Genomic DNA, 27,328 nt, shown 5'->3' with positions numbered 1-27,328 from the left:
CTTCACTTGTATCTGCAGTTGTGGACTCTCCAAGGCATCTACAAACTGATCCCTCAGCAACAGCTGGAGGACATCAGGTGGTGCAGTTGGGTAGGCCTTATGTGCCATACTTTCCAAGTCCTGTGTCAGCTCTTGCAGGCTTTCTCCTTTAGCACGGACTCTTGTCCTAAACCTAGTCCTGTAGACTTCGGACTGATTTTGAGTTCCATACCTAAGCTCTAGAGCAGTTACGAGTGCTCTATAGTTGTGCCTGTCGTCTGCTGACAACTGTCCAATTATTTCCAGTGGTGGTCCCTTCAGGCTTGTTGCCAGGTACACTGCTTTCTGCTCCTCTGTCCATCCATTCATTTCTGCCAGTAGCTCAAATTGTGTTCTATATGCTCCACATGGTGCGTTCCCAACCAATTCCTGTGGCTTCCTTCATACTAGATCACCTCTATTGCTGACACTCATGTCTGGAATGCGACTTCTGACAGGACTGAAGATGTCTGCATTAGGGTTTAGCTGCGGGGTCTGGAAGGGGCTTCCCGCTGTCTGGGGCTGATTATGTTCATGGCTAATATATCTTCCTTGTGTAAAAGACAGTAAATTATCCTTCAATGTATTTAATTCACTTTGAAATTTACTAATCTTTTCCATTTGTACATCTTGTTTCCTTTCTTGTTGCAGTTGCCACTGGTGCTTGTTTTCTTGCCACTGCTGTAGTCTCTCTTCTTGTTCATTTTCTTTCTCCTCCAACCACTGCTCTCTCTTCTTGTTTCTTTTCGTTTTCCTCCAACAACTGCCGTAATCTCTCTTCTTGTTTCTATTCTCTTTTTTATTGTTCATTTTCTTTTTCCTCCAACAACTGCTGTAATCTCTTCTTGTTTCTTTTGCTGTTCTTGTACTGCTGCCATCAAATCTGCTAAGCTGTAGTTTGATTTGCCACTTCTCGTTTCCATTTTGTTTTTTCTTTTTAGTCCCACTCTCTGACACGAATTTGTTACGTCTCTGGTCGTTTGTTAATTACCTGTCTGGCAAACATTAGAGTTGCCAGGAACAGTCATGATCCTTCTAGCAACTCATGATGTGTTACCAGTGTCACGTGACTTCCGCTGTCGTAACAGTACACTTCATAATTTATTTATTGTTAATACATGAGCAAAAGCAACAGTTGAAGAAGAATTGAAAGAAAGTGACAAACATCGGCAGAAGCAACAGCTAAAAATGAAATGGGAAAAAAGTGGCGACCAGTACAACGTAAATAAAATCAAAGTATTGAAAGAGGATTTTTCGCGTTTTATATAAACTATTAATGAAGATACTAACAAGATACAAGAACTCGACATTTCAGATATTGGTTCCTGGCCACAAAATATGGACAATCGAATACCTTCGTCAAACATGGGCCTAACGGTACTATTTTTCCACCTAATAAAATCTTTGAAAAAAAACAATTTTCAGAGAATAACTATTTTCGTAAAATGAAAAATGAAGAAATTGTACTACGTTCATAGTTGACATATTCTTCAAAACTAGATGTAGCGTTCTGTTGTTCATGTGAATTGTTTGGCGATAAGAGAATGAAATGAAACGGAAGAAATGAAAACTATGGTTGTAACGAATTTTACAATAAATAATAAAGTTAACTTTATTCCTTCTTTTCTGTTACATTAATTAACAGTATTGGTTAGAATGTTTAATATAATTGTTTTCTGATTTAAATTTTAAATTATAAAGAATATTTTATATTGTAAGTTTAGTATATGTATCTAAAACTAGCCTTAACCTGCTAAGTTGGCCGAACATCATTAGATATTATTGGAATTACGACCGAAAATATCTAACAGCTGGGGTAACCAACTGATGAAACAAGGCATCTAATCTTTATAACTAAAAACGCTATATTCATGACTGAATTAATTTTTAGTTCTTATCTAATTGGTTAACTTGTTCTAATCAGAAGTTAATATTAATATGAGTGAAATTGAAATGCTGTTGAAATATGCTTTTTACTGGACTGTTCATAGGTTAAACCAACCCTAGAAATGGGAATTTTTTCAGCTCAAGTGGTATTGATGGCAATGTTTGATCCCGCAATTAAAGAACAATGTACATAGGTTCGTAAAGAACAAAGAAAGTAGTCACTGATCCCTGAAATACAGAATACGCCAACACAAATGCTCTCTAATCCATTCGTTAATGCAACTGTCCTAAAAATTAAACGTATAAAGTATGGTAAAAAGTGTGACGTAACTCATCAAGACCAGTCGTTGGTAGTTTCAAGAACGGCAAATATTGTTGGATTATATTGTGTTGTTTTAAGGATTTTCGCGTAAAGCTACATATAGACTATAACCGCATAATTCATTAGTGGATATAAGCCATAAGTTGAGGAAGGGACAACTGAAAGGGTGCCTTATCCACATTTTGTGGGAGTATTTTATTCTAAAGAAATTACAAAAAATTGCATAAAATCAAATGCTACATAAACTTTTTATTGAATGTAAATTGTTCGCAGTTGTAATGTGTCCCCTCAATTCAAGTGGACATTTGTAACTCCAAAGCTCATGATAAGATATCAGCAATTGTTGACAATGGGCGGTTCTCCCCCCTCGGTCAACATGGCGGAAGTGCACGCAGGATGGTAAACAATTCAAGAAGGATATGTCGCAGCTTTCATGAGAGGGTTACATTTCAGTTTATGTTGTTGTAAGATATCTAAAAACAACAACAGCTTCAAGAAATGTCAACAGGAAGGCAAAGGAGAGGAACTTGTTAGTGGAAAGTGCCAAAAGATGCTGAAACATCTAACCTATACAAAAGCCAGTGTTTCACCTCACGCTTCATTTCTCTTGATTTCTCGAAATAGGATGAGTAATAAAAGCCAAAATGTATTTATCCACATTACGATTTTAGTCACGAGGGCGAAAGGAGGCCTTGCTGTGAAACCTTATAAGTGTAGTGAATGTTGTTATAATAAGCCTAAAGTAAAGACGTAGTGTTGGATCACCTAGCCTAGAGCCAAGTGCATACAATTTATCATGAAAGTAAAAATATCGATTCATTTTTAAACTTAAATCGTTGCTGAATTAAGTTATGTTCTGTAATATCATCAACGTTTCAAAAAAAAAACATTTTTTAATGAACGGAAACTAAATTAAGTAATCAACAAATATTTTCCAGTTTTGTTGTGTATACATATACTAACAACAATATCAGGTTATACTTTTATTACTAAGCAGCATGACATAAGAGCCATTGTTGGAACGTAGTGTTACCAAAACACACTGGCTTTTCTACATATTACAAGATGATAATCTAACTGATTTTACCAGTAATTATTCTACGAATACGCCACGAATTAATTTCATGAATGATCCTAATTTTGATTAGCTCACAAAAGAATTTACCGACGTTTGACTGCCTCGACTGCACTTTTCTGTCTCTTTGTTGGTCAAGCTTGATTTCGCAAAATTTATTTATTTCAGTCAGAAATCAAATGTGAGGTTAGGGTATACTATGGTGTGGGGGTGGTACTTAGTACTTTCCTAATCATTTTTGACATGCTATACGCTAGTGAAGGAATATTTTCAGGTAGGCTTACTTGACAAAGTAATATTTGCACGGCCTTTTTTATTTTCTACCTCTTGTGGTATGTATATTTGGGGTGTTATGAGAGTTTAACAGTGTGCGCTGAAGCAACCCCCTACATCAGCCAGTGGCATACCCTACTAGTTTTTGAATAGCTTACGAAACACAGAATACCGTCCGAAGATTGCTGCGACCTGGATTACGGCGTAAGTAAAAAAGCCAACAAAATGGTGTGCATTAGTTGTTGCAATTATTGTTTGTTTTGAATTTCGCGCAAAGCCACACGAGGGCTATCTGCGCTAGCTGTCCCTAATTTAGCAGTGTAAGACAAAAGGGAAGGCAGCTAGTCATCACCACCCACCGCCAACTCTTGGGCTACTCTTTTACCAACGAATAGTGGGATTGACCGTCACTAAATAACGCCCCCACAGCTGAAATGGCGAGCATGTTTGGTGGGACGGGGATTCGAACCCGTGACCCTCAGATTGTGAGTCGAGTGCCCTAACTACCTGCCCATGCCGTGCCAGTTGCAATTATAAACAAAATGTAATTTTTCAATCGTTATGGCTTGATTAAATCGTAGGAAACTACAACTGAAAATGTAGTCTATTCTGAAGTTTGAATCTTTAGCAGATGAGCCAGTATCATAAACAAAATTCTGATTTATTTAGTAGTTTGTATGCATGCTTGTAAAAATTAAACAAGGCAGGAAACAAATGCAGAGGTCATCTGTGAGAATTGATAATAATAATAATTAATGTTTGTAATTTGATCAATGAAAAATAAAAATAGTTTTGAACGTGCTATGCATGACAAGAATTAAAGAACTGATGGAAGAATTACTAGTTGCTCCAGAATTACTCGTGAAGAACCATTTGGTTAGTCATTGCTGAACAACAACAATTCCTTTTTTTACGATATAATGAACCGTGTTTTAATGATGTTAGTAAATATATTTGATTTGCTCCGTGATTACTTTATTTTTTGCATTCCTGTGTGATGTTAAAGTAATAAAAAGTGTAGGACACAATGCATGAACTTAGCTGTAGTGATATTCTAGGTCGATAGCGCTTAGTCAGATGTGGACGGAGATGATTTGATAGTTTAACTTCAAAGTCAAGCTACATTTCTCCCCGAAACACCCAACGCTCTTGGAACAGTGCATTTTATTTATAACAAATCTTTAGCAGCAGTATACTTCAATGTGATTTGATATTAGAGTACTATTTACAACTCCAGTGACTGTTGAATATGCTAAGAGGAACTGATATTTCAATAAGTGCCTTGATATCAGAGTACTACTTACAGACCCAGTGATTGTTACATCTGTTGATATTAATTAGTGCCTATTAGGCATCGTTCATGTCTCAGAGGCGTCTTTCAGGGTTGACTAAGCTCTCGATCAAACATATTGTTACGTCTCTGTTCGTTTGTTAATTTCTCGTATAATTTCTTTCCGATGAAACTTTAGCGACACAAGTCCTTTCTTAAATAAAACTAGTTTATTCTTTCTCTATACAACTTTGAAATTCACTTAATTTCCACGGTCATGCTATAACTTAAACAAACGCTATAATTCACAACGAACTACACACACGCTCAACCCAACTGTCCGTCTCTATCTCTGTCTGCAATTCAACTGCATTCCATTGTTGCCGTCACTTCTTGGCGGTCTTATATACACGAATTCCGCATATCTAGTAAACACTCGAACATTCATGAACCTTCGAGAATAGGACGTGTTACTAGCGTCACGTGACTTCCGCTGTCGTAACAATATGTTAAAAGAAAGATGAATTTCCAAAAAGAAGTCGAATAATTTGCAACAAAAACATTCAAAAGTAGCCTGTCTCACTTTAGTAGCTACATTCAAAAACACGCAAATGCGATACGTATATATTTCAAGTAGATAAGGTAAATTTCCCACTTTTGTCCCAAACATATATATTGAAAAGGCTTAAAAATGAATACCTTGCAAGGAACCTGTTTTCACTCAATGGTAATGCAACAAATGGCAATGTTTAAAAGTCAGTGAAGTAAAAAGAATAGAAAGTTTTCCAAGGCCAGCTCTAGCTTTATATACAGCTGTTAACAAATTGTCCTAAGATGAAACTCCTAATTCACAAAAACTGTTGTTAAGACCATGAAAATACTTGAATTTGACTATTTTTAATTTAAAAATTATATCGTTAAGAACAGGAATGTGAGGATCAATCTCTTAATTTTCGAAGGAAAGTTATCAAGACCAAAGGAAATGCCCAAGATTAATCTCTTGGTTACCAAAGGGCTGGAGTACTCTAGGTTAACTTCTCGACAAGAGTACTTTAAAGCCAATCTCTTAATGCTTAGAGAATTTATATTCATAAGACGGGAATGAGGTTTCTCAAAACCAGTATCGTAATTCTAATGTACAATTTATCCTTCATACTTTATATCGATTTTTCTTTGTTTTTTCACTGGGAGAACATATGAATTGTAAGCATTAATTATGGAAATTTTTTAAGCTTACCTTGCCACTCTTGACATTTTCAGCACATTTAGCACCATACTGTGGCATTCCAAGAGATATCTCTAACCAGGAAAGTACAGTTGCAGCTTTCCATTTTTCCATGGGAGTTTCTTGGGCTTCCTCCAACAACTTTAGTTTCTCATTGTAGCTGTCCTCTGTCAATGGACTAACACAAAGACTACTTTGTGGCGACCATGATGACCTCTGACCCGCACTGCCACCTTGTGACAAACAAAATAATGATGATAATATATATTGCAACAGAGATTGGAATTACATGGCACTTGGTGAATAGGTTAGCTTCAATGAAATATTACTTTTACTGATACTAGAATTATTGCGATTATTTTCTATACTGCCACTTTTTCCAGTTGGACACCACATTATAATATATAAAATCTGGAAACTTTTCATGACAAAAATACTATAAGGCGTGTATCAGGGTTTTGAATTAATGGTTTGTAAATACACTTTGTAAACGATCAATGAAGTCATAATATTCAATAACTACTTGATCAGTTTTGTTTTCAATAAAAAGTTTAATAGCATAATCATGTTAAACAACTTTGAAAAATACTGAACTATATACTACACACATACCATCAAACAGGCTGGGATCTACCCCTTTACGGTGACGCCCTCTAGAAAAAATACGAGATATTGAGCCCCACGTTCCTTTTACATCCTTCCTCTTCCGGCTTTTCTTGCCAGTGCTAACGTCAGAGATCCCACTGCTGTTGACATATATTTCCTCGGCTGAGCGAGACAACCCAGAAAGACACGGTCGCTGTATACCCCTGGCAGAAGCAGTGGCTGGGAAAATAATCAGGAAAGATCTTACGGCAACACGAAATACAAAGAACATTACTACCGGTTATCCAACATTGAAGACTAGCTGTGTAGATCAGAACTAAAAGGTAACTCATAAATTAATGTAGCCAATTATACTTAGCAAGTTGACAAGAAACATAATTTCATAAATCAATACAAAAAAAAACCTAAAGCTAACTAAAACTAACGTTTACAAATGCATCATTTGGATACCCTCGCTAGTTTCGGTCGTAATCCCAATAGTAGGGATTTATTAAATTCTCATAACAGTGTCAAATAATATTCTTAAGAGTAATAAAAATAATTATAATAAATAATAATAATGTTCTAAAGTATTTTGAACATTATGGTCGACAATAAAAGGAAAAATAACTTTCAAGAAAAATGAAGTATGCCATTACTAAAAACACACACACATAAAAACCAGTTGTGTGCTCCTAAGAATCACAAAACTTACCAATATATGAAACCTAAATGTAGTTACAGGTGTACACATATTTGCAGTAATGCATATCAAACATCACAAACTGTTCCAAGACTAAAAATGCTAAACAACAAAACACTAGCCGCCTATATCAGAGGTTCTCAGCCCTTTCTCCTCATGTTTTTCTTCAAGGAGTTAAATCTTGCAAACCCACATACTCAAATAGAACTATCCAAGGAACCTGATCCTACAGTATATAAACGCAGCCGTGACAAATAAATATGCAAGTTAATTACTTTAACTGAAACATTATTTTCATTTAATCGAACACAGTACCCTTTATGTTTTTAAAACTATATTATGGAAACCCGATCTTCATCGACGTGGACCCATGTTTGTTTGTTTTTGTTGTATAGCAAAATTTGTTGCAGAAATTATGAAATTGTTTTTCCTGAACAAATTCGAATTTTGAAGCGAACTCAAACAGAAAATCATTGATCTTTAGTTAGATTCTTTTTGTAGAGATATGAAGAAATTACGCTACTTTTAAAATTTTTGTTCTACAGCGCAAAGCTGCAAAATCGGGAATCTGCGCTGTGTGAACCGCAGGGTTGGAACACCAATCTTTAACTTTATAAGATCTCAAATTTATCGTTGAGACACGGTGGTGGAGCTTTTTTGTTTTTAATAATATCTGAAGTACAGTGGTCTAAGTTTGCTTGTGAATAACACAGGTTTATAGAAGATCCACAGTTTTTCATGAATAGAACGGATATTTTAGATCAGTGGTTCTCCACCTTCTTATGCTCTAGTCAGATCTGTGAGCCAGTTACGTACCTCTAACATACATAACTTGTTAATAAAAAGGCAAATCAAAAGAAATAATTTAATGGTGAGTGAACAATACGCGAACGTAGGTTGAGCGCCGACTAGTGAAATACGTTGGTAACTCACCGAAATTGCCCTCCAGTTTTGAAAGATGTGATATATTTTCCTTATGATGTTTCTTATCACAGGTTAGTGACTACTTCAAGTGCACCCTCAATGGACCAGAGGCATTCAGGAAAGTTTAAGAATAAAAGTATTGTTGTTACGTTATTTAACATGTAATTCACTATGTTGACTAGACATTACGTAATTAATATTATCATTATGTATGCAACACGCAACTTACTGTTAACTAGACTACTTAATATCGTCATTACGTACCACGTAATTAACCTAGACAATACATAATAAACACTGTCATTACGTATATAACACCGAAGTTATGTTAACGAAAGCCTGATTAATTACTATTGTCATTATGCATGTAACACGTAATTTGTTATTAAATTTTAACTTGATAATGTGTTTAAGAATTTTCGTGGAAAGCTACACAAATGGCTATCTAAGCAAAACCGTTCTATACTGTGAACTGATAGACTACACCTAGTCCAACAGCACCCACTGACAACTGGTCGGCTACTCTTGTCTAACAGAATCGGCCACTCTTGTAGCGCACCCACGACCCCAATTGCGAAGCTCGTTTATGTGAAAACGGCCACGAATCATGAACCCTCGGATTCACAGTGCGAACACGCTAATCACTAGGCTCTGTTCGGTCCTGACTCGATGTTAGTCAATTAAGACCATTATTAAATATGTAACACATAACTTATTATTGTTAACTAGACAATACCTAATTAACAGCGTGTAAATAAGAATGTGACACATAATTTATTGTTGTTAACTAGACAATACCTAATTAACAGCGTGTAACTGAGAACGTGACACATAACTTATTATTGTTAACTAAACAATACCTAATTAACAGAGTGTAAATAAGAATGTGTCACATAATTTATTATTGTTAACTAGACAATACCTAATTAACAGCATGTAATTAAGAATGTAACACGTAACTTACAACATCAATTAGATGGCGCTTAACCGAGTTAGATTTCCATAGTTCACCTTTTGGATGTTTGTTTGTTCGTTTTTTAAGTTAAGCACAAAGCTACACAATGGGCTATCTGTGCTCTGCCCACCACGTGAATCGAAACCCGGATTCTAGTGTTGTAAGTCCGCAGACATACCGCTGGGAGCTCACCTTTTTGAATCACCTAAGTTTGGGTACGCTTCAAAATAACGATAGTTCCCCTTGGTGACTGACGTCACCACGTAAAATGAATGACTTTCAGGAGAGTAGTTGGGAATTTTGTGATAGGATATTTTCAAAACGATATACTTTAATCACTGTCATGTTTTGCCCACCAAAACTGAACTATTATTTAAAAGTTAAATCGTGTTTTTCTCACAGTAAGTTGTTTGTTATCAGCATATAGGCGTGGACTGGCCTAACGAGACACTGGTGAGCCCCCTTGGAAAAGTACGGAGTTTGTTATTTTTATGACAAACTTAGGGCCCCTTCTAGCTTTTTTACCGATGAAATTTTAGAGTACAGTCTGCCCCTGTCAGTATAAATGCTTGGCTATGAATCTCATTATAATTATTTGATTTTGATATTTTAAAGTCACACAAAAGGCATAATTGCTAAAAAAATCTAAGTAATCTACTGTAGACTATAATCATTATTTCCTTTTGTCAAATATCAAATTCTTCGTTCTTTATTTTTAAAACCTAGAAATTGAAGACACCTTCATAAGTTATATAAACTTTAAAAAGTACAAAAAGAAATTCCCTTATTCCATTTTTCCAAAACAATGTTTCCTGATAAGTATTTGATTTTGGGGACTTCAGGTGCATAAGGCTGACGTGTTGCAACAAATCAGAATGAGGAGTCGTTCGTTCATGCGTGATTTAAACGTTTCATGCTTCTTCTCCAAAAAGTAAAAATATGCGTAACCGGTATTTATTACAACTACTAAACCTTTGTATGGTATACCATTACAATTTCCTAAATATGTTTATAAAAACATTTGGCATATTTGATTTCACGTCACTTCCGCTCTCTCTCTCTCTTTTTGTCACTTTTGTTCTTATAAGTTATTAAAATTTCACTATCTTGTACAACAGTATGATCTTTGCAGCCGGAGCTTCACTTTATGAGTTGATTGTGTTGATATTGTTTTTACGTTCTTAATATATACAAATCAAGTGTCATACGAAATTCATGTATAGCTATAATATGAAAATTATAATATCATCTTTAACAAAATATGCAATGACATTGCAAGTCCAGCAAAAAACAAAAACTAAATGAAAACAATATTCATTGCATAGGTAATGTCGACCTAGTTTGATTAGAAGCCATATCTGATCTTTGAAGTTGTAATTCCAAAACTACTTACAGCAATAAAGAGAATTTGGGTCCTCATCATCCACTGTTATTGCTGGAGTCCCACCAAATAACGATAATGTCGGGTCGGATGCTGGAGTTAGTGTAGGAGTATTACAACTGTCCCGTTCACTTAGGGTCTGGACAGTGGAAGCCATGCTCGGGCTGTGGTAACCATTAGTACGAAAATGTCTGGTACTCTCAGCATCTGAAGCGTAGCCCATTCTATCTCGCAACTGTGAGAAATAACGTTAGAATTGTTATCAATATGTTAAATAACTGGAGCACAGGAGTAACGGCAAACGAGTGCACGAGCGAAAGTTAAATTTAACACCACAATTTCAGCAGAGAACGTTAGCATTAATCTGAAACGTTCAAGGTACAGAGGAAGTTAAGGCGTATCCTGAAGATTGATAACACTACACTACAGTAGAAAATACTGTTATAAAACTTTAAAACTTGTGTGAACTTGTAACGTTTATACGTAAGAGTTGATGTGGAAGATATGGAAGATAATGATATGCTTAATGTAAAAAACTCAGAATGAACGTTGAAGCCTTGGAAGAGAAGGCTAGGATTAACGTGAGAAACACAGAACAATGTGGAAGCCTTGGAAGAGAAGACCAGGATTAACGTGAGAAACTCAGAATGAACGTTGAAGCCTTGGAAGAGAAGGCTAGAATTAACGTGAGAAACTCAGAACAATGTGGAAGCCTTGGAAGAGAAGACCAGGATTAACGTGAGAAACTCAGAATGAATGTGGAAGCCTTGGAAGAGAATACCAGGATTAACGTGAAAAACTCAGAATGAATGTGGAAGTTTTGGAAGAGATGGCTGGAGGTTGACGTATAGGGTTTTAAAATATATTTCATGTTAATATAAAATTCAGTAAAAAAATTGAGCTTCAAATATTTACTAAAACAACAAAATAAACATATTAATACTGCATCGAATTATTACAGAATGAGATTAATTCAACATCGAATTATTACAGAATGAGATTAATTCAACATCGAATTATTACAGAATGAGATTAATTCAACATCGAATTATTACAGAATGAGATTAATTCAACATCGAATTATTACACAATGAGATTAATTCAACATCGAATTATTACAGAATGGGATTAATTCAACATCGAATTATTACAGAATGAGATTAAGTCAACATCGAATTATTACAGAATGAGATTAATTCAACATCGAATTATTACAGAATGGGATTAATTCAACATTCAAACCAAACTGGAGGTGTAGCACAAAACTTTATAATCACCAACTTCAAAACAACTCTCATGCGTCTACTTTTCGTTACTTCACTTTGACTGGACTTGAGCATATGCCGTATTCATTAAAGGATCATGCAAACAAGAAACACAATACTATAAAATCAGATGGTGGTATTCAACACTGTTAAAATATTTTGAGTTTTTAAAAATCCAACTCACTGATTTCAGCTCTTCCTGAAGCTGCCTAATTTGGGCATCCTTTAAGCCTATCTGTGCACACAGAGCAACTGAGCGTTCAGCTTCATCTCGGGCATGCTTTAAGATATTCCACTTTTCTCGTTCACTTTCTTCCCTCGTGCGTACCAGCTGTGAAAGAAAAAGTCTTACGAGTTCAACATACACTGTTAAGAAACTATGTCGATATCATGGATTCATTTATTCTTTATTCGTACATTCTACTTACTTAATATTGAAAATCAGGAGTCTTCAAAATAATCGCACACGTAAGTTCCCTAATAATACATTGTCAAGAATCACGAAAAGGACAGACAAAAAATATAACCATACAACTAACATTTCAAGTTGTTTCAGCCTTTCATAGCAAACTCATAATAACAAAGTCTTTCTGAAGTAGGAGAAATAACTTCAATTATAAATGTATGATACTTTCAAACTTCTGTATTTTATTTTACAAAAATATTAAAAACGTTTTTCAGTGGGTAATTTTTCATCTACATAACAGCCACTTGTGGTTCTAAAACTCACCTGTTTTAAACTTTCATCACTTTCTTTCATTCTCTGTTCGTAGTTGCGAATAAAATCCCTCAATTCTTGCTCTTTGTCTTCCAAGGTCCCGTACAGCTGTTTCATTTGATTCAATAGGTCAAACTTCTCTGCCTTCAGTCTCTTACGGTCTTCTTTTAGAGCTGAATGTTCATACAGATAATTCAATACTAATTTTTATGGTATTATATATATATTCTTTATTTTCACATTTATGTATAGATAGATAATTATATTTCATCTAAGATCTTCATACTGAATATTTGGTTCTTTTGTATGGATTGCTATCAATAATTTCTTATACCAACATCTATTGTCAGTGTTTGTAATATAAATACTTATGGTGTGGAATTTTTCAAAAACGACTTCTTAGCCAAAGGAATAAATGCTAGAAAAATCTACTTGTCCTTCTAAACATATACTTTCCCTTTATCTTACTTACATTGGATTCTTAATGTTAAAAACATTATAATACTAAAAAGTAATACACAATAATCTCCTCCCACAGTTTAAGTCCGATTTGGATGAAACTTCGTATGATTTTTTCCTAACAAAGTTGCATTACAATTCGGTAACTTATAAAAAAAAAGTTTATTTAGTGCATGTATTAACTTTTTTAAAAGTAATAATTCAATAACAGCATCATATCACACCAAAATAAAAAAAAATGTTATAAAATAGACCCTCGCTAGAATTTAGAAAATAAAAGGACCTTATTTTATAAACATTTTTACCCTAAATACCCTAAACCCTTAATGGAGAAATGGTACTTCTCTCCTTTTTAATAATGTACATTTATTGTTATCAACAAAATTAATTTTTTAAATAAAACTTCTAAAATTGTGGTAAAGTGAGTTTAATACAGAATTTCAGAGTGAGTTTTCCTAGTGGAGAATCATTGTGATATTTCAGAAGAAAATTGACTTTTTCTGCTAGAGAATCCAAGTGTACGCTATGAATTGAATTATTTTGCGACCGAAGGAATCGCAAGTCCTTCGTACTGAGTTCGTTGCATATATATTTGCAGGAATTTTGTAGTAACTCGATCTTCTTAAGTTACATAAGTTTTGTTTTTTTTATATTTCAGTACGAGTATAAAGGGATCAAAATCATCGAAAATCACGGAAAAAGGATGCAAGTTAAATAAAGAAAGAGTAAGAAAGGGATAGGCTTGCTCACCAAGTTATAAGGCAAGATCCAGCGAGAAGAAGCCCGGAACAAACCCGAAATACAGAAGCATATCAGATTGCTCGCCAAGATACAGTTAGAAGAAGTCGGGAGCAATATACCGAACAATCGCCCGTATCTGATTTCATATATGATCTTTAATTTCTCTCTAAAGCATGGTATAACAGTGACTTTTTGTTCACCTTTAAAGTAGTGTCCTTTAAAAATCAAAATAACTAATGATAATAAATAAATAATGCTAGTTAACAATAATAAGGTACAAAGTAAAAGTTGGTTTGCCGTCTTGTGATCGGTGGTTTTTGAAAATTGGATCAGATTCTGTGGTGAGTGATATAAATGTGTTGTCGAAGCATGATGAACTATATAAATAATCCCACCTGAAAGAGCTTCCTTGGAGTGTTGAAGTTCAGTTTCTAATCGTTGAATCTGAGGCCGAAACTCGTCTTCTTGTGCATGGGCATTTTCTTTATAGCCTCGCAACTCTTCTAGCTCCCTTTGGAGAGATCGGTTCTGTTGGCTGAGCTTAAAGTTGAATTCTTCTTGTTGGCAGAGTCGTTCTTTAAACTGATTGATATCCTCGTATGTACATTCTGTGGTTTCCAAGTAATAGAAATGAAACTTCTGTTTAATACCTTAAAAACATTTCAAACAATACATGTAAATTATTTAATGAACTAGTATAAAAGCTCGTCAAAAATGACTGGAAATCATTGTTGAATGATAAACGAAAATTATAAAACTTAACTAAAATGAATTTGTCTGTATCTCCAAAATGCACCTACTCTTCACTTATTTCATCAGTCTCGAAGTAATTCTTTAATCACCACATTTTTAGTAAAAACTACGCAGAAAAACGAAATGTTGTCGTAAACAAAAGTACGTGTGCACTCTGAAAGAGACTTAAATAGCTCTCTTGAGCCTTTTCACTGTATTCTAGATCAGGAAGTAGAAAACATAATGCGGACATTCCGACACAAATTTTGTATTCATTCGACTGTACAAAGTATAAAATATATTTGGTAGTGGTAATAAACGTTTAATTTTTCTTTATGTTTAAGGCCAAGTATATAATATATGTGTTAAAATACCAACAAATATTTATTAATTAACATTTATTCACCACCTAAAACTTTTTAAACACTGACTATAACGTTAGTAATAGTAGGCCTATTTGTAGTATAAATTAAGCAATCAATGCTGTTAAGATAATCAATGCAATACTATTTGGAACATTTCTACAATAGCGTATATTTCGACTTTTCGACACCATTGTTGAAATATTTTCGACGTTAAGAAAAATTCATCATAAAATCTTGTGAACTATATAAATCTTTTCCTCCCAGTTGCGTGAAATACCACGTGAATATCTCATAGGTTGATGATAACAAAGATTTTTCAATGATTTCTAATTATTACATAATACTATTGTTTAAATACATCCAAGTACAACAAGGTACTATAATATACAAGACACAGTCGTTCTACTGTACAAACACACGTCTAATAAATGATTCCTGTTTAAATTGCTTCACGATCCACAATTTCCGACTGTCACAAGGCACCAACGTTTGGATATGCACAACTGGGAAAATACGCCTGAGCAACTACCAAATTATAAATAAAAATACATCTTCTTAACATCATTTATACTTTAAATAACTATAAAATCAGATACAGATTATTTGGACAGAACAACTGGATATGCAGCTTTTGTGAATAACTGAAAAAGGTCACCACATAAACACCTCCTAATAATAAATAAGTCTTTGATGTAGATATTTTTATAGCTAAATATATTAAAAGATCAATTATTTCCATTACTGCAGAACTCTTAAGAGTAAATATTTTATAGCTCTGTAACAATAGCAAGTAAACATGTCCTGCCATCGCACAATATCTTATTGTCTATACTATTGCACAATTCTTATGTGAATATTGTATTGCTCTATTACATGAATAAATATTTCTTTTGTTGTGCAACTCGAGAGTGAAAATTATCATATTTATATATTTTAGTTTATCATGTTGATTCCGAATCTGCTATGAAATCTTTAAGAGAAAAATAACAACTATTTCACCAACTACAATTAAACTTTGTTTTCAAAACTACTTTAATCCTAAAAAATATTATCTTACGAGGTTTCTTTTGGAACCAATGGATGTAAACCTTCCAACCAATATCGGTATCATCATTAATTAATCGTTCTAATAATCTGGAGATATTCAAAATGCTGATGAAGCAAGTTCCGAGTCTAAAGGAGTTTTTTTAATAACCGTTAACACAGTTCAAGCGCATGCGCTGTGGAATTCCATTAAAACGGTCCAGGCATCTGATATGAGAAAACAATGAAGACGAGCTCTTTTGATTTTTACGAAATAAAATATGGGTGATATTTAAAACTATTTTGTGTCTTGCGATATCTCAAAAGCCTGCTGATAATATTCAGTTGTAGGACCGAGATAATCTAACATTCAAATGAAAGATTCCTAAAACTCACTTTTAATGTGAACATTATTTTATAAAAATACGTTGTAATAGATTCTAAAGGACGAAAGAAATATCGATTTTTCAAAAATACCTCTTTTTCCAGGATTCGTATTCAATGTTGAATTTTGTTTTGTTTGCAGATATTTTTTTCCAGTTTCTATGATAAAAATAACTAGCAAACTCAACTATTTTACCTTACAATTGTACATAAACTTTAATCTGAATTTTACATTTGTTTTCTACTTTAGAAGAAACGTGACAGACTACATTCTCCTCCGGCAGCTTAATGGTAATCTTGAAGTTTTATCACTCTACAAATCAAGGTTCGATACCCGCACTGGACACAGCTCAGATAGCACTGTGTAACTCATCCCTATAAAATAGATTATGTTTACGGTACAGAATTGAGAAAAATTAATTTTAAACTAAATATAATTTTCATTTGCTTTAAAAAATCATAAAGTTTCATTCAAAATAAGTAATACTGCCATTAATTTAAACTAACAGGGAAACCTTGTTGAACGAAACTTTGTTAATAATAATACTAATGTTAATAATTGTTGTTCACCATAAAAAAAACACCAATTTAAAATCACTACTACACCTGATCAATTTCCTTATCAATATGTTTGTCTACATGTCTTAGGGTCTTATCTAATCATCAATAACTGACCTTAGAGACACCATTTTAGACTGAAGAGCGAGAACTGTGCTAATACTGGTTAAAGTATTAGCTTGAATGCATATTGTGTGTTCGTATGTTTTTCTTCTTTCACTACTTCCAGTTATTTCTTCAAAAAGAAAAAAAAGAGCAATTATCAACTACAACTTTCACGTGAAATTCTTTTTATTCTGAATTGAGAGCCGGGAGGACCAGGCTGATGATCAGAGAGTCGAAGGTTCAAGCCATGATATACTGTTGATGATGCTCCGCATTTGCAGCTGTGTGGGTGTTATAAATGTCATATATTTGGTTAATAGAATCTGCGAGTACTTCTGACTGGTTGCTCTCCCTCTGGTTGGCAGTTCTAAATTAGGGGGTCTGACCTGGGTATTCAGGTTGAGAATATGAAATTCCTGATTGAGCATTAACAAATTTCTTTTCTATGTGGTTTGCCGCTAGCTTGCTTCATTAAAAAGATGCGTGTCTGTCTGTGATTTCTATTTCTAATATAAGGAACCACTTCTTTTCCATGTGGTTTCTCGCTATATTGCCTCACTAAAAAGATGCGCCTGCGCACGAACGCGAATAAATAATAATACCCAGGTGCACACGCTCAGGGTGCAAAATTTTAGTTTTTTATGATTCTTTCCTCTTGGAGATATGGTGAGCACATTTCTTTTCCATGTGGTTTTTCGCATAAAACGATGCGAACGCTCATGCACTTAGATAAGTAATAATACCCAGGTGCAAACCCTCAGGGTTCACTTAGTATAGGTGCAAAATTTCATGTTTCTAGGTTTGTTTCTTTTGGGGCTATGGTAGTCACACAGGCACGCACGCACGTGGGAGTCTGTCTATTTGTCTGTAATTTATATTTTTATTATAAAGAATCACTTCTTTCTATGTGGTTCTTCGCTAGCTTACCTCAGTAAAAAGATGCGCCTGCACGCATGCCCATGGATAAGATAAGCAATAGTACCCAGGTACACACCCTCAGGGTACACTTAGAATGGGTGCAAAATAAAATTCAGGTTTCTAGGTTCTTTTTCTCTTGGAGCTATGGTGGTCACATTTCTTTTCTATGTGTTTTTCGCATAAAAACATGCGAGTGCGCATGCATGCATGCATGTAAATAAGTAATAATACCCAGGTGCACACCCTCGGGGCTCACTTAGAATGAGTGCAAAATTTCAGGTTTCTAGGTTCTTTCCTCTTGAAGTTATGGCGGTCACACACACACACACACAGCCACAGATACGCCCTTTTATTATTATAGATAAAGATTTATTGAAGCTTTTTCTTTGACTTATAACTTTAGTGACAACATATAAATCAACACGGCTTTGGCAGTTTTTCTCTTCTTTTCTTTTAACAATGAAAGGATAAAAATGTTATCTCTTATTATTGATTATCTACTGATACAAAAATAGAAATGCCGTTGTTGTGGCTGAACTACCGACGTGTCAGCATCATGCTGACAATATTAACTCTTATCTAAAGTGTAGAATCAAACCAAAAAGTTAAATAACCCATTAATCCTACACATTAAGTAGATATAACACTGTCTGGTAATAGTGGTAACGGTAATAAAGGTAGCACGAATAATGGCTGTGGTAGTAATTGTAACGATAATAATGGTATCAAGAATAATGGATGCGTTAGTAATGGCAACGGTAATAAAGGTATCAAGAATTATAGCTGCGGTAATAATGGTATCAAAAATACTGACTGTGGTAGTAATGGTACCAAGAATAATGGCTGTGGTGGTAATGATAACGGTAATAGTGATAACGGAATAATGGTATCAAGAATAATGGCTGTGGTAGTAATGGAAACGGTAATAATGGTATCAAGAATAATGGCTGAGGTGGTAATGGTAATAAAGATAGTATCAAGAATAATGGCTGTAATGGTAATGATGGTCGTACCAAGAATAATGACTACTCTAATATAGGTACCAATAAAAACGGCACCAGTGGTAATCTAAAGTGGGGAAACACTTTTATTAGATCAACGTAAAAATTATAAACAGATCAACGTCAAAATTAAAAACATGCAATTTTTGTTTATCTGATTCCATTCTGGGGAGAAAATATGCTGTTTTAGTAAGTCATTCTTTTCCACTTTGCATTACTACTGTTGTCATTTGAACGGAGAATTATTACTATTCGTATATGACATAGCAAGGGACTCATTAAGCCTACCTTTCACAGCCAATATCACGTGCTCCTTAGCATTGCTATATTTCTAGAACCACCTCGTTTTGCTATTAAGTTCACGCTATATTTTCGTACAATCAATCTCCATAAACTCTACTAAGTCAAAAGGCACTGACATTCATTGTAACATTAACTACATTATGACGATTTGAAATCCACTAGCTGATATTAAGCAGATACTTCCAAATTAGAAAACATAGTGGGTGACGTTTGAAAATATTGTTAGAGGCGGGGGTACCAACTGATGATATTTAATTAACTATTCTCATTACTAGGTATACTTTGAGTTCTGGTCTGCTTCGATCACTAATTAACCTTAATCACAATTACTTCTTTGTGTTGTTGAAAAATAGGGGGAAAAACTACATTACTCATATGCTCCAGAACTTGTTTCTGGTTACAAAAATAAACATGCTCAGAGGATTTACCGTATTTTGATAATATTCACTTCTCCATTCATTCAAGATAAATTCCGTGTGAATTATCGAGAGAGCTGCATGAATCACACAGTAAATATCATGTTTGAGTCGCTATCGGGGTAATGTTTCATCACAAAACTTATGGAAACCCACACGATAAGAGTAACCTATGAAATGACTATAGCACAATGTTTATGAATTAGAAATCAGAAGGGAGTTCAATGATACTATAGGAAGACTTACTGTCTTTTGGGACACATTAACGACCTCTCATGGCACACGTATCATAGGACTGATGGTCGTGACTCATGCCGTGTATCCTCTCCTACCATGGCAATTACACCAATAGTTAGCAGGGTTCACAAAGATTGAGTGGCGTTCCGAAACTGGACATAATGACGTCAAAAATTAACGTTAACCCTAAAAGGCTTATACAACAACCTACAGATTGGATATCACACTGCATAAATGAAAGTTTGGAACTCGAAATAGTGACAAGTTCCTTTGCTGCTGTCATACTTGTGTGACAACGACGTTTTCACTTGATTTCTTAAGCCTTTTCTTAAAGTAAGTACAGGTGAATAACGGTAACCCTTACTCAATGATTAAATATATTTCAGTTGTTGTATTGAAATACAGTACGAGTTTTAAAAATATATAAACCTGCATATAAAACTAAATCTTCATGTATAAACGGTATAGAAGATGCGCAATTATTTTCATCTTTTCTATGAATATGGTGCAGCTACCGTTTTAAAACGCAGCTAAATTTAACATTTCAGTGAAACAAACTTAAAATAGCTATACGCAACTTTCCAACTAAGCCTACATTCTTCGAGTTTAATGCCCGTCTCTCCACCCACACTAGCTTAATACGTTCCAAACCCTATATTTAGATGTTTATAATAGTTTATTTCTCCTATACTACTACGTCTCCTCGTTCTCGTGTGTCAGGTTGACTTCTTTGCCGCCTTCTCAAGGTTGAAGAAAAAGCGTGTCCTCGTTTTCTTTCTCGTGCTTTTCATAAATTATTTACATAAGAAGATATCTACCCTCGTGTCTTGAACGCGCCAACCATGTATAGGTAATATGTACATGCACTTATAGTTGAAATCGTGTTAAATAACTTGAAACGTGTCATTTTTCATAATGCATTCATTCGTCTTCTTCCGACATGTCGCTGCATTTAAAATGTGTACAACTCCAACTGATAAATAACCCCTTTTCTTCCTATTCAAACACACTGAAGTAGTAGAACTCAAGCTAACAGAAAACTAACTCCCTTTCTTCTTATATAAAAACTCATTGTAGTTAAAAATGATTCATTGGACAGGTAAGATTGAACCTGATTAACTATTTTCTCAAGCTGTTCTGAGTAGAACAAAATCACTGTAGTTAACACTGATTCATCGTGTCATGGTTAACTTTTTCTTCTAATTGTTTTGGGTAGTTCACAGTCACTTTAGGTAATAATTATTATTCATTGAAAGGTGTTTTGGGTAATGTAAAATCACTAGAATTAATAGTGAATGGTCGTATCATTCGGTAGGAAAGACTGAATATAATTAACTATTTTCTCTAAGGGGTGTTGCAAAATAAATCACTTTTTTTCCCCCGAGAGTATAAAAAAGTAAAATAAGATTTTAATTCAATCAAAAAAGTAATTCCAAGTATCAATATCAATTGATTGGGTCACCATTGTTCTCACGCACGAGTTTTAATCGATTTGCAAAATATTTCAGCAATGCAACAAACATGTCTGTTTTTGTGGCTGTCTCTGTGAGCACATCGGTGAGAACACTAATCAAGGTTTCACGTTTGTGTCTCTCGTATTCAGGCAAAGTTTCCAACATTTCTTCTGTGCATTGTTGAACGAAAGCTTCGACATTTTCGGCGGGATTTAAATCTGGAGAGTTCCCATTCCACATTCCACCACTTTATCACGGACCACTCTTTCAAACTCAACAATTCTGAAACTTTTGAGGCATTAATCGGATTTTTCAAATCTGGTATTGCGATGTGTTGATTGGAAGACTTGAATTCTCAGAGCCTGTCTGCGACTAGTTTCTGAGCCATCCCGAAGGCAGCACATGCGACACGAACCTGAGTTCTAGTAAGCACCATGATTCAAAAGTTTTCGCAAAAAATTAAATTCGAACAGTCAAACACCCAAGAGTACATTGAAATGACGTTTTCTCTTGAGTGATGATATTCGTGTTCCTACCAAGTTCTTTATTACTTCGGGGAAAAAAGTGTGATTTATTTTGCAACACCCCTTAGCTGTTCTGAGTAGTTCAAAATCACTGTAGTTATTGGGGATACATCGTATGTTTTACCAGGTAAGGATGAATGTGATTAACTGTTTCATCCAGCTCTTTTGAATAGATAGAAATCAATGTAGTTAATAGAGATCCATCGTGTCTTTCGCTAGGTAAGATTAAATGTGGAGTCTATTGGATTACAGTCTGGTCTTTCATTCCTTGCAACATTACGCGCATGAATGTTTACGGATAACTGGAGATCTTATATTGATGCGATTTGTTTTCACAGTTACACAGTACATTCCGTACCCAGCCACTCACGACTTATACTGGGATTTCACGTTGTCATATGACGAAACTTTTCATTTGCGATTGTTTATTCCTCTGATGTTTGAAAATAGCTGTTCTGTGACACAAGAAACTCATGCATCTCTTTTTATCTACAGCTCCAAAATGCTTCTCTGAGGCTCCTTGCAGTAATATATTTTAAATGGTAAATCATATACGTAGTTAAAGAGCATTTGTGAAATTTCCCGCACTTCATATGTATAGCTCAAACTTCAAATCTTTAGACTATATAATACTCAATTATCTTAAGTGTAGTCCTCAATGTTTGTTAATTTTTATGAAAAAAAAATGTGACGCATCCTTCTCATAACAATTTAATCTTACATTCAAATTAGCGCAATTATTTCGGTAAATCGCACAAACGACTTTTAAGATGTTTGGTAGCTGTCAATTACGACGTGTATTATTATTATTTTTTACATAAAACACGTTAATAACGCTTTTTGTATGAATCCATCAAACAAAATCTCTCTCATATCATCATAACATTTCTTAGACCATTCAAGACGAAAAAACATATGTTAGTTTACAGTTTGTCAACACAGTGAAGAATCAAAAACTATTTAATCCGGTTCGTTAAAGTTTAAGAATATTGAATTCCGTTGTGGCATAAAACTGAGGCAAACATCAGAAAATAGGCTTTTTTTTTTTAACTGTTCAAACTACCTGGCTACCACAACTCTTAAGGATTTGAAATCTGTTTACGACCTAAACCTCTTCTAATCAATTATACCGTTCTTTTTAACACGTCATTTCTAATTTGTTGTTATAGTCTTCACAAGTTTTACGAGAGAGAGAACAAAAACCTTAAAATCTTGATCATATTTCAATGTGAATCACCTATATGACTGCCAATCCATTAACTTAGTACAAGTAATTTCTAAGCGAGTTTCTAATATTCATGAGGGAAAAGTTGTAATGCCTATTTAAATAATAATAAAAAACTATTATGTTTAAAGTTATCTCCAGCATCCACTATATATTGAAAGTGATTCCTGTCGACACAACTGATTCTCACGAACGTTATTCATTGATTTTTGTTTACATAGATGGATATGAAATTCGGAATATATAACATAACCGCTATTACTCTTTTTTCTTCATATCAATGTATTAGAAACATCATAAACGCTAAATTGTATAAAGGTTAATCAATTTAATGACATGTAAAATGTCAAACCCCAGACTATGTAGAAGCAACGCTGACGAGTGAGTGATTGTATGTGTAGCAATGCATATAAAAGATAACACGATTGGCCGATTTTGTTTGTTTTTTGTTAAGCACAATACCGCACAATGGGTTGGTTCACCTCAGAGATCGAACCCCACTTATTAGCATTCTATGCCCTCAAGCTTACAGCTGAGCACCTCCTGTCGATGGAGCTTTTTACGTGTAAAGTTCTAGTATTCAAACAATATACAGTTGGGGTATTGTTTTCTTTACACGACTCCGATATCCATGGTTCAAGGTCATATTGGTCAGTATCTTCTCTAATGTACTAGTAATATTTTTATTGTGTTGTTTTGAATTTCCTTCTAAGGCGATGTTAAAATACCGGTTTTACATGTCAGAAAAGTAAAAATAATCTCATGCAACTGAAATATGACATGATTAAAATCAATACTTTACTTATAAGTAGAACAAGGTTAAATAAGTTGTGTGGTATTTTCATCTGCGCGACACCTTATGTGCACATGGGATGAATGGACAAGTCAGAAACCCTACTGACCAGAGGAGAAGTAGCCAGTGAGCAACACCTGCAGTACAAGTGTTTTGTTCTAATTCCAACAGAATTTACTGTTACTTTTGTATGCATTATACCACTGCTAAATAGTCAGAATGATGTCGCAAAATAGCGCTCCGGACTTTGGGGCTGTGGGTGCGTCGTAAGAGTGGACCAAAAGTTTGCGGTGGGTGCTCTTGCCTAAATGCCCTACCTCTAGTCTAACAATTCAAAATTATGAATTGCTATGTGAATATCGCCTTTGTGTAGCTGTGCGCGAAATTTCTGAATTCTGGAATAACAAACGAGCTCTCAAAGGAACTAACATATTAACGACTGACACTTTTTCCCGTAGGCGCTAGCCGTCCCTAATTCAGAAGTGATAAGTTAGAGTGAAGGTAGCTAGTCAACATCACCACCGCCAGCTCTTGGGCTGTTCTTTATCAACTTAAAGTGGGGTTGTCCGTGACATTGTAACGCCCCTACGACTACAAGGACGAGCACGTTCAGTGATGGAATTCGAACCTGCGACCCGCAGATTGCGAGTCAAGCACCTGAACTACCAGGCTATGCCAGGCCTTGCAGCCTGGTAGAAGTTAATTAAGCAAGATAATGTTTAAACAATGAGAACTGGTAGGAACTAAACAATGAATTGTTTCTTCAAAAAGCACTAATCTTGAATGGGTTAGAATGTACACAATTAACAATATTTTAATACTTACTTTTACATCTTTCACAAGAGACGTCGTTAGGAGTCGTTGTAGTACGCATATTTGAGGTCTTGTCTTTCACAAGAGATACTGGACTAGTCTGTTTTAAACCCGCCGTTTCGCTAACATTTGCTGGCGATTTGTTGGGGAAGTTAGAGTTTGAATTAGGCGAGAGTGGAACGTCTGGGTTCTGAATATTAGAATTAAGTTCAGATTGGTTGGTTGAGATCACAGTATTTCTTGGAGTAGGACCACAAGTAGTCAACATATTTTCCTGCGTGATGGAGGCAGCGTTTCCACTGGTGGTTATTTCGGCAATCTTTTTGTTGGTATCCGCCAGCTCTGCGCGAAGGATGGACACTTCTTGGTGAGCGTTCTGTATGTCACCGTCTAGTCTCGACGCCAGAGCCTTGTTATCTTCCATCATCTTACGGAATTTGGCCTGAGCGTCCACCAAAAGGCGCCGCATGAGAGCCATAGACGACTTGAGAGTTTCGCGTTGTTGCTGACATCTGGCTGCTGTTTCTGGATCATCACATTTATAAGAATCGAGTTCAAATTCTGTTGCCTTAGGTGAAAAGATAAACTGCACAATCTGATCATTAAGACAGTCCAACGACTGGATGGCTGAAATATAAATAACATAGTGTAAGAAACACTTCTCGTGGGTAGAACACATATAATGTTAATCAGATTTTTGTGGTATGTCATAATTAACAATGAAGATACCTAACTAATGACGGCAGAGTAGTAATATAGATTTTTGTCGTATGTCATAATTAACAGCGAGGATACCTAACTGATGACGGCAGAGTAGTAATATAGATTTTTGTGGTATGTTTTTTGTTTTTGTTTTTTAGTGTACAGCTGCACAAAGGGCTTAGTGTTATATTTGGGTGACGATCAACATTTTCACCCACTTTTAACCATTAAGCAATTGAAAGATAATCAACTGGAAATTCCACAGCTGTGTATGATCTTTTCAAACAGGACTTTATGAAGAAATTCAAGAGAATTATATGATATCTTGGCTCAAAATGTTTGAAACCTTCACATCACAAATTTCATCATCAGCATAGATCACTTTAACACGTTGTTATTTTACTACCAAAATCCAATCGTTCAAATCAAATCTTCTAGCCAAACTATAAAATAAGTTATTTTTACTTTAAAAAATAATAACAACAAATGTACCTAGCTTGGCTTACTGGTTAGAGTGCCCGAACTGTGATCCAAAATATATATATGGTTCGCGATCCATTGCTTCATAAACCCGCTCCGCAGTTTGGGGCAATGGGTACGCTATAAGAGTGACAGTCCAAACACACTATTCGAATAGACAAGATTAGCCAAAGAAATGACGATGGATGCTGTTGACTAATTGCCTGCCCTCTGGTGTATTAGTTAAAAATAGTGGACGTCTAGCACAGGCGGCCCTTGCGTAACTATGCACGAAATTCTGAAACAAACTTGTTAGCACAAAATAATTTTTACTTCCCATCAGCAATAGGTTCTGCGAAGTGGGACCTCTTGAGACAAAGATGTCTTCTGTATTCGTAAATGATACTTTAAAGTTTAAATTTTGTTCGAAAAACAAAAAACATGTATGTCATATTTCAACTGTCATATTTTATTTTAAAATAAAAGCGTATTTTTAGTAAATACTGTCTTCCTTATTAATGTAAACAGACACTATCAAACTTTAAAGGCTCTTCAGACAAACTGTGGAACTGTACAACTGTGTGGGCTGTATCAATTATCCCTCAAAAGTCATAGTCGAGTAATTAAATCACGTTTCTTAAGTCCTACATCCAATCATTTCTAACAACTACTACAATTCAAGTTTATTACATACCAATAATTATCACACACAAAAAAAGCTCAAGCAATGCGATAACAGTCCCGTGATACTGATATGTATAAAGCCAGCCAAGTCTTCCTTGCAATAGCGTTTTAATAATAGAATAAAAACATTGTTAGAAAGAGCTTCTACGACTTTCCTGTCATATAATGTTCTCCGTTCCACATTGAAATTTGAACAAGAACAAGAACCCTGTCGTGGCCAGTTGGTAGATATTAATCTATTCTTTCAGTTCACGTTTATCACATGCTAGCCGCTGACGTGGGAACAGTTTGTCGAAAGTTCAACTCAACAGACATGTGAAGGGCGTGCTAGAGAATGTTATCTTTCAACCCATTAAACTGTCACCTACATTAATTAATGGACATTATAATAAAATATTTAACATGTTAAAATAATTTTCAATACAATATTATTTTGTATTTACAAGCATAAACTTAAATATCACAGTTAAGTAGTGATGGAAACAACAATGACTGATAAAAATACATTACAATTAAACGGTGTTGAAAACAACAGTGACTGATATTAATACATTACAATTAAACTGTTGAAAACAACAGTGACTGATAAAAATACATTACAATTAAACGGTGTTGAAAACAACAGTGACTGATATTAATACATTACAATTAAATGGTGTTGAAAACAACAGTGACTGATAATAATACATTACAATTAAACGGTGTTGAAAACAACAGTGACTGATGTTAATACATTACAATTAAACGGTGTTGAAAACAACAGTGACTGATGTTAATACATTACAATTAAACGGTGTTGAAAACAACAGTGACTGATGTTAATACATTACT

General features: G+C 34.7%; 1 protein-coding gene across 1 annotated transcript; it reads right to left on the bottom strand.

Annotated features, from left to right (window-relative positions):
• Positions 1 to 6,082: 6,082 nt before the first annotated feature.
• On the bottom strand, positions 6,083 to 25,279 carry LOC106475117 (kazrin-like; the record flags this gene model as incomplete). The annotated part of the gene is made up of 7 exons (XM_022379320.1): positions 6,083 to 6,303; positions 6,683 to 6,895; positions 10,631 to 10,853; positions 12,068 to 12,214; positions 12,614 to 12,774; positions 14,197 to 14,451; positions 24,665 to 25,279. Coding segments are annotated over 7 exons (1,835 nt in total), but the record flags the coding sequence as incomplete, so codon positions are not given.
• Between the last annotated feature and the right edge of the window lie 2,049 nt (positions 25,280 to 27,328).

The sequence above is a fragment of the Limulus polyphemus genome, unplaced genomic scaffold (assembly GCF_000517525.1).
Source record: "Limulus polyphemus unplaced genomic scaffold, Limulus_polyphemus-2.1.2 Scaffold8109, whole genome shotgun sequence".
In the NCBI taxonomy this organism is placed as follows: domain Eukaryota; kingdom Metazoa; phylum Arthropoda; class Merostomata; order Xiphosura; family Limulidae; genus Limulus; species Limulus polyphemus.
Note: the sequence above shows the minus strand (reverse complement) of the source record. Positions and strands in the feature narration are given on the sequence as shown.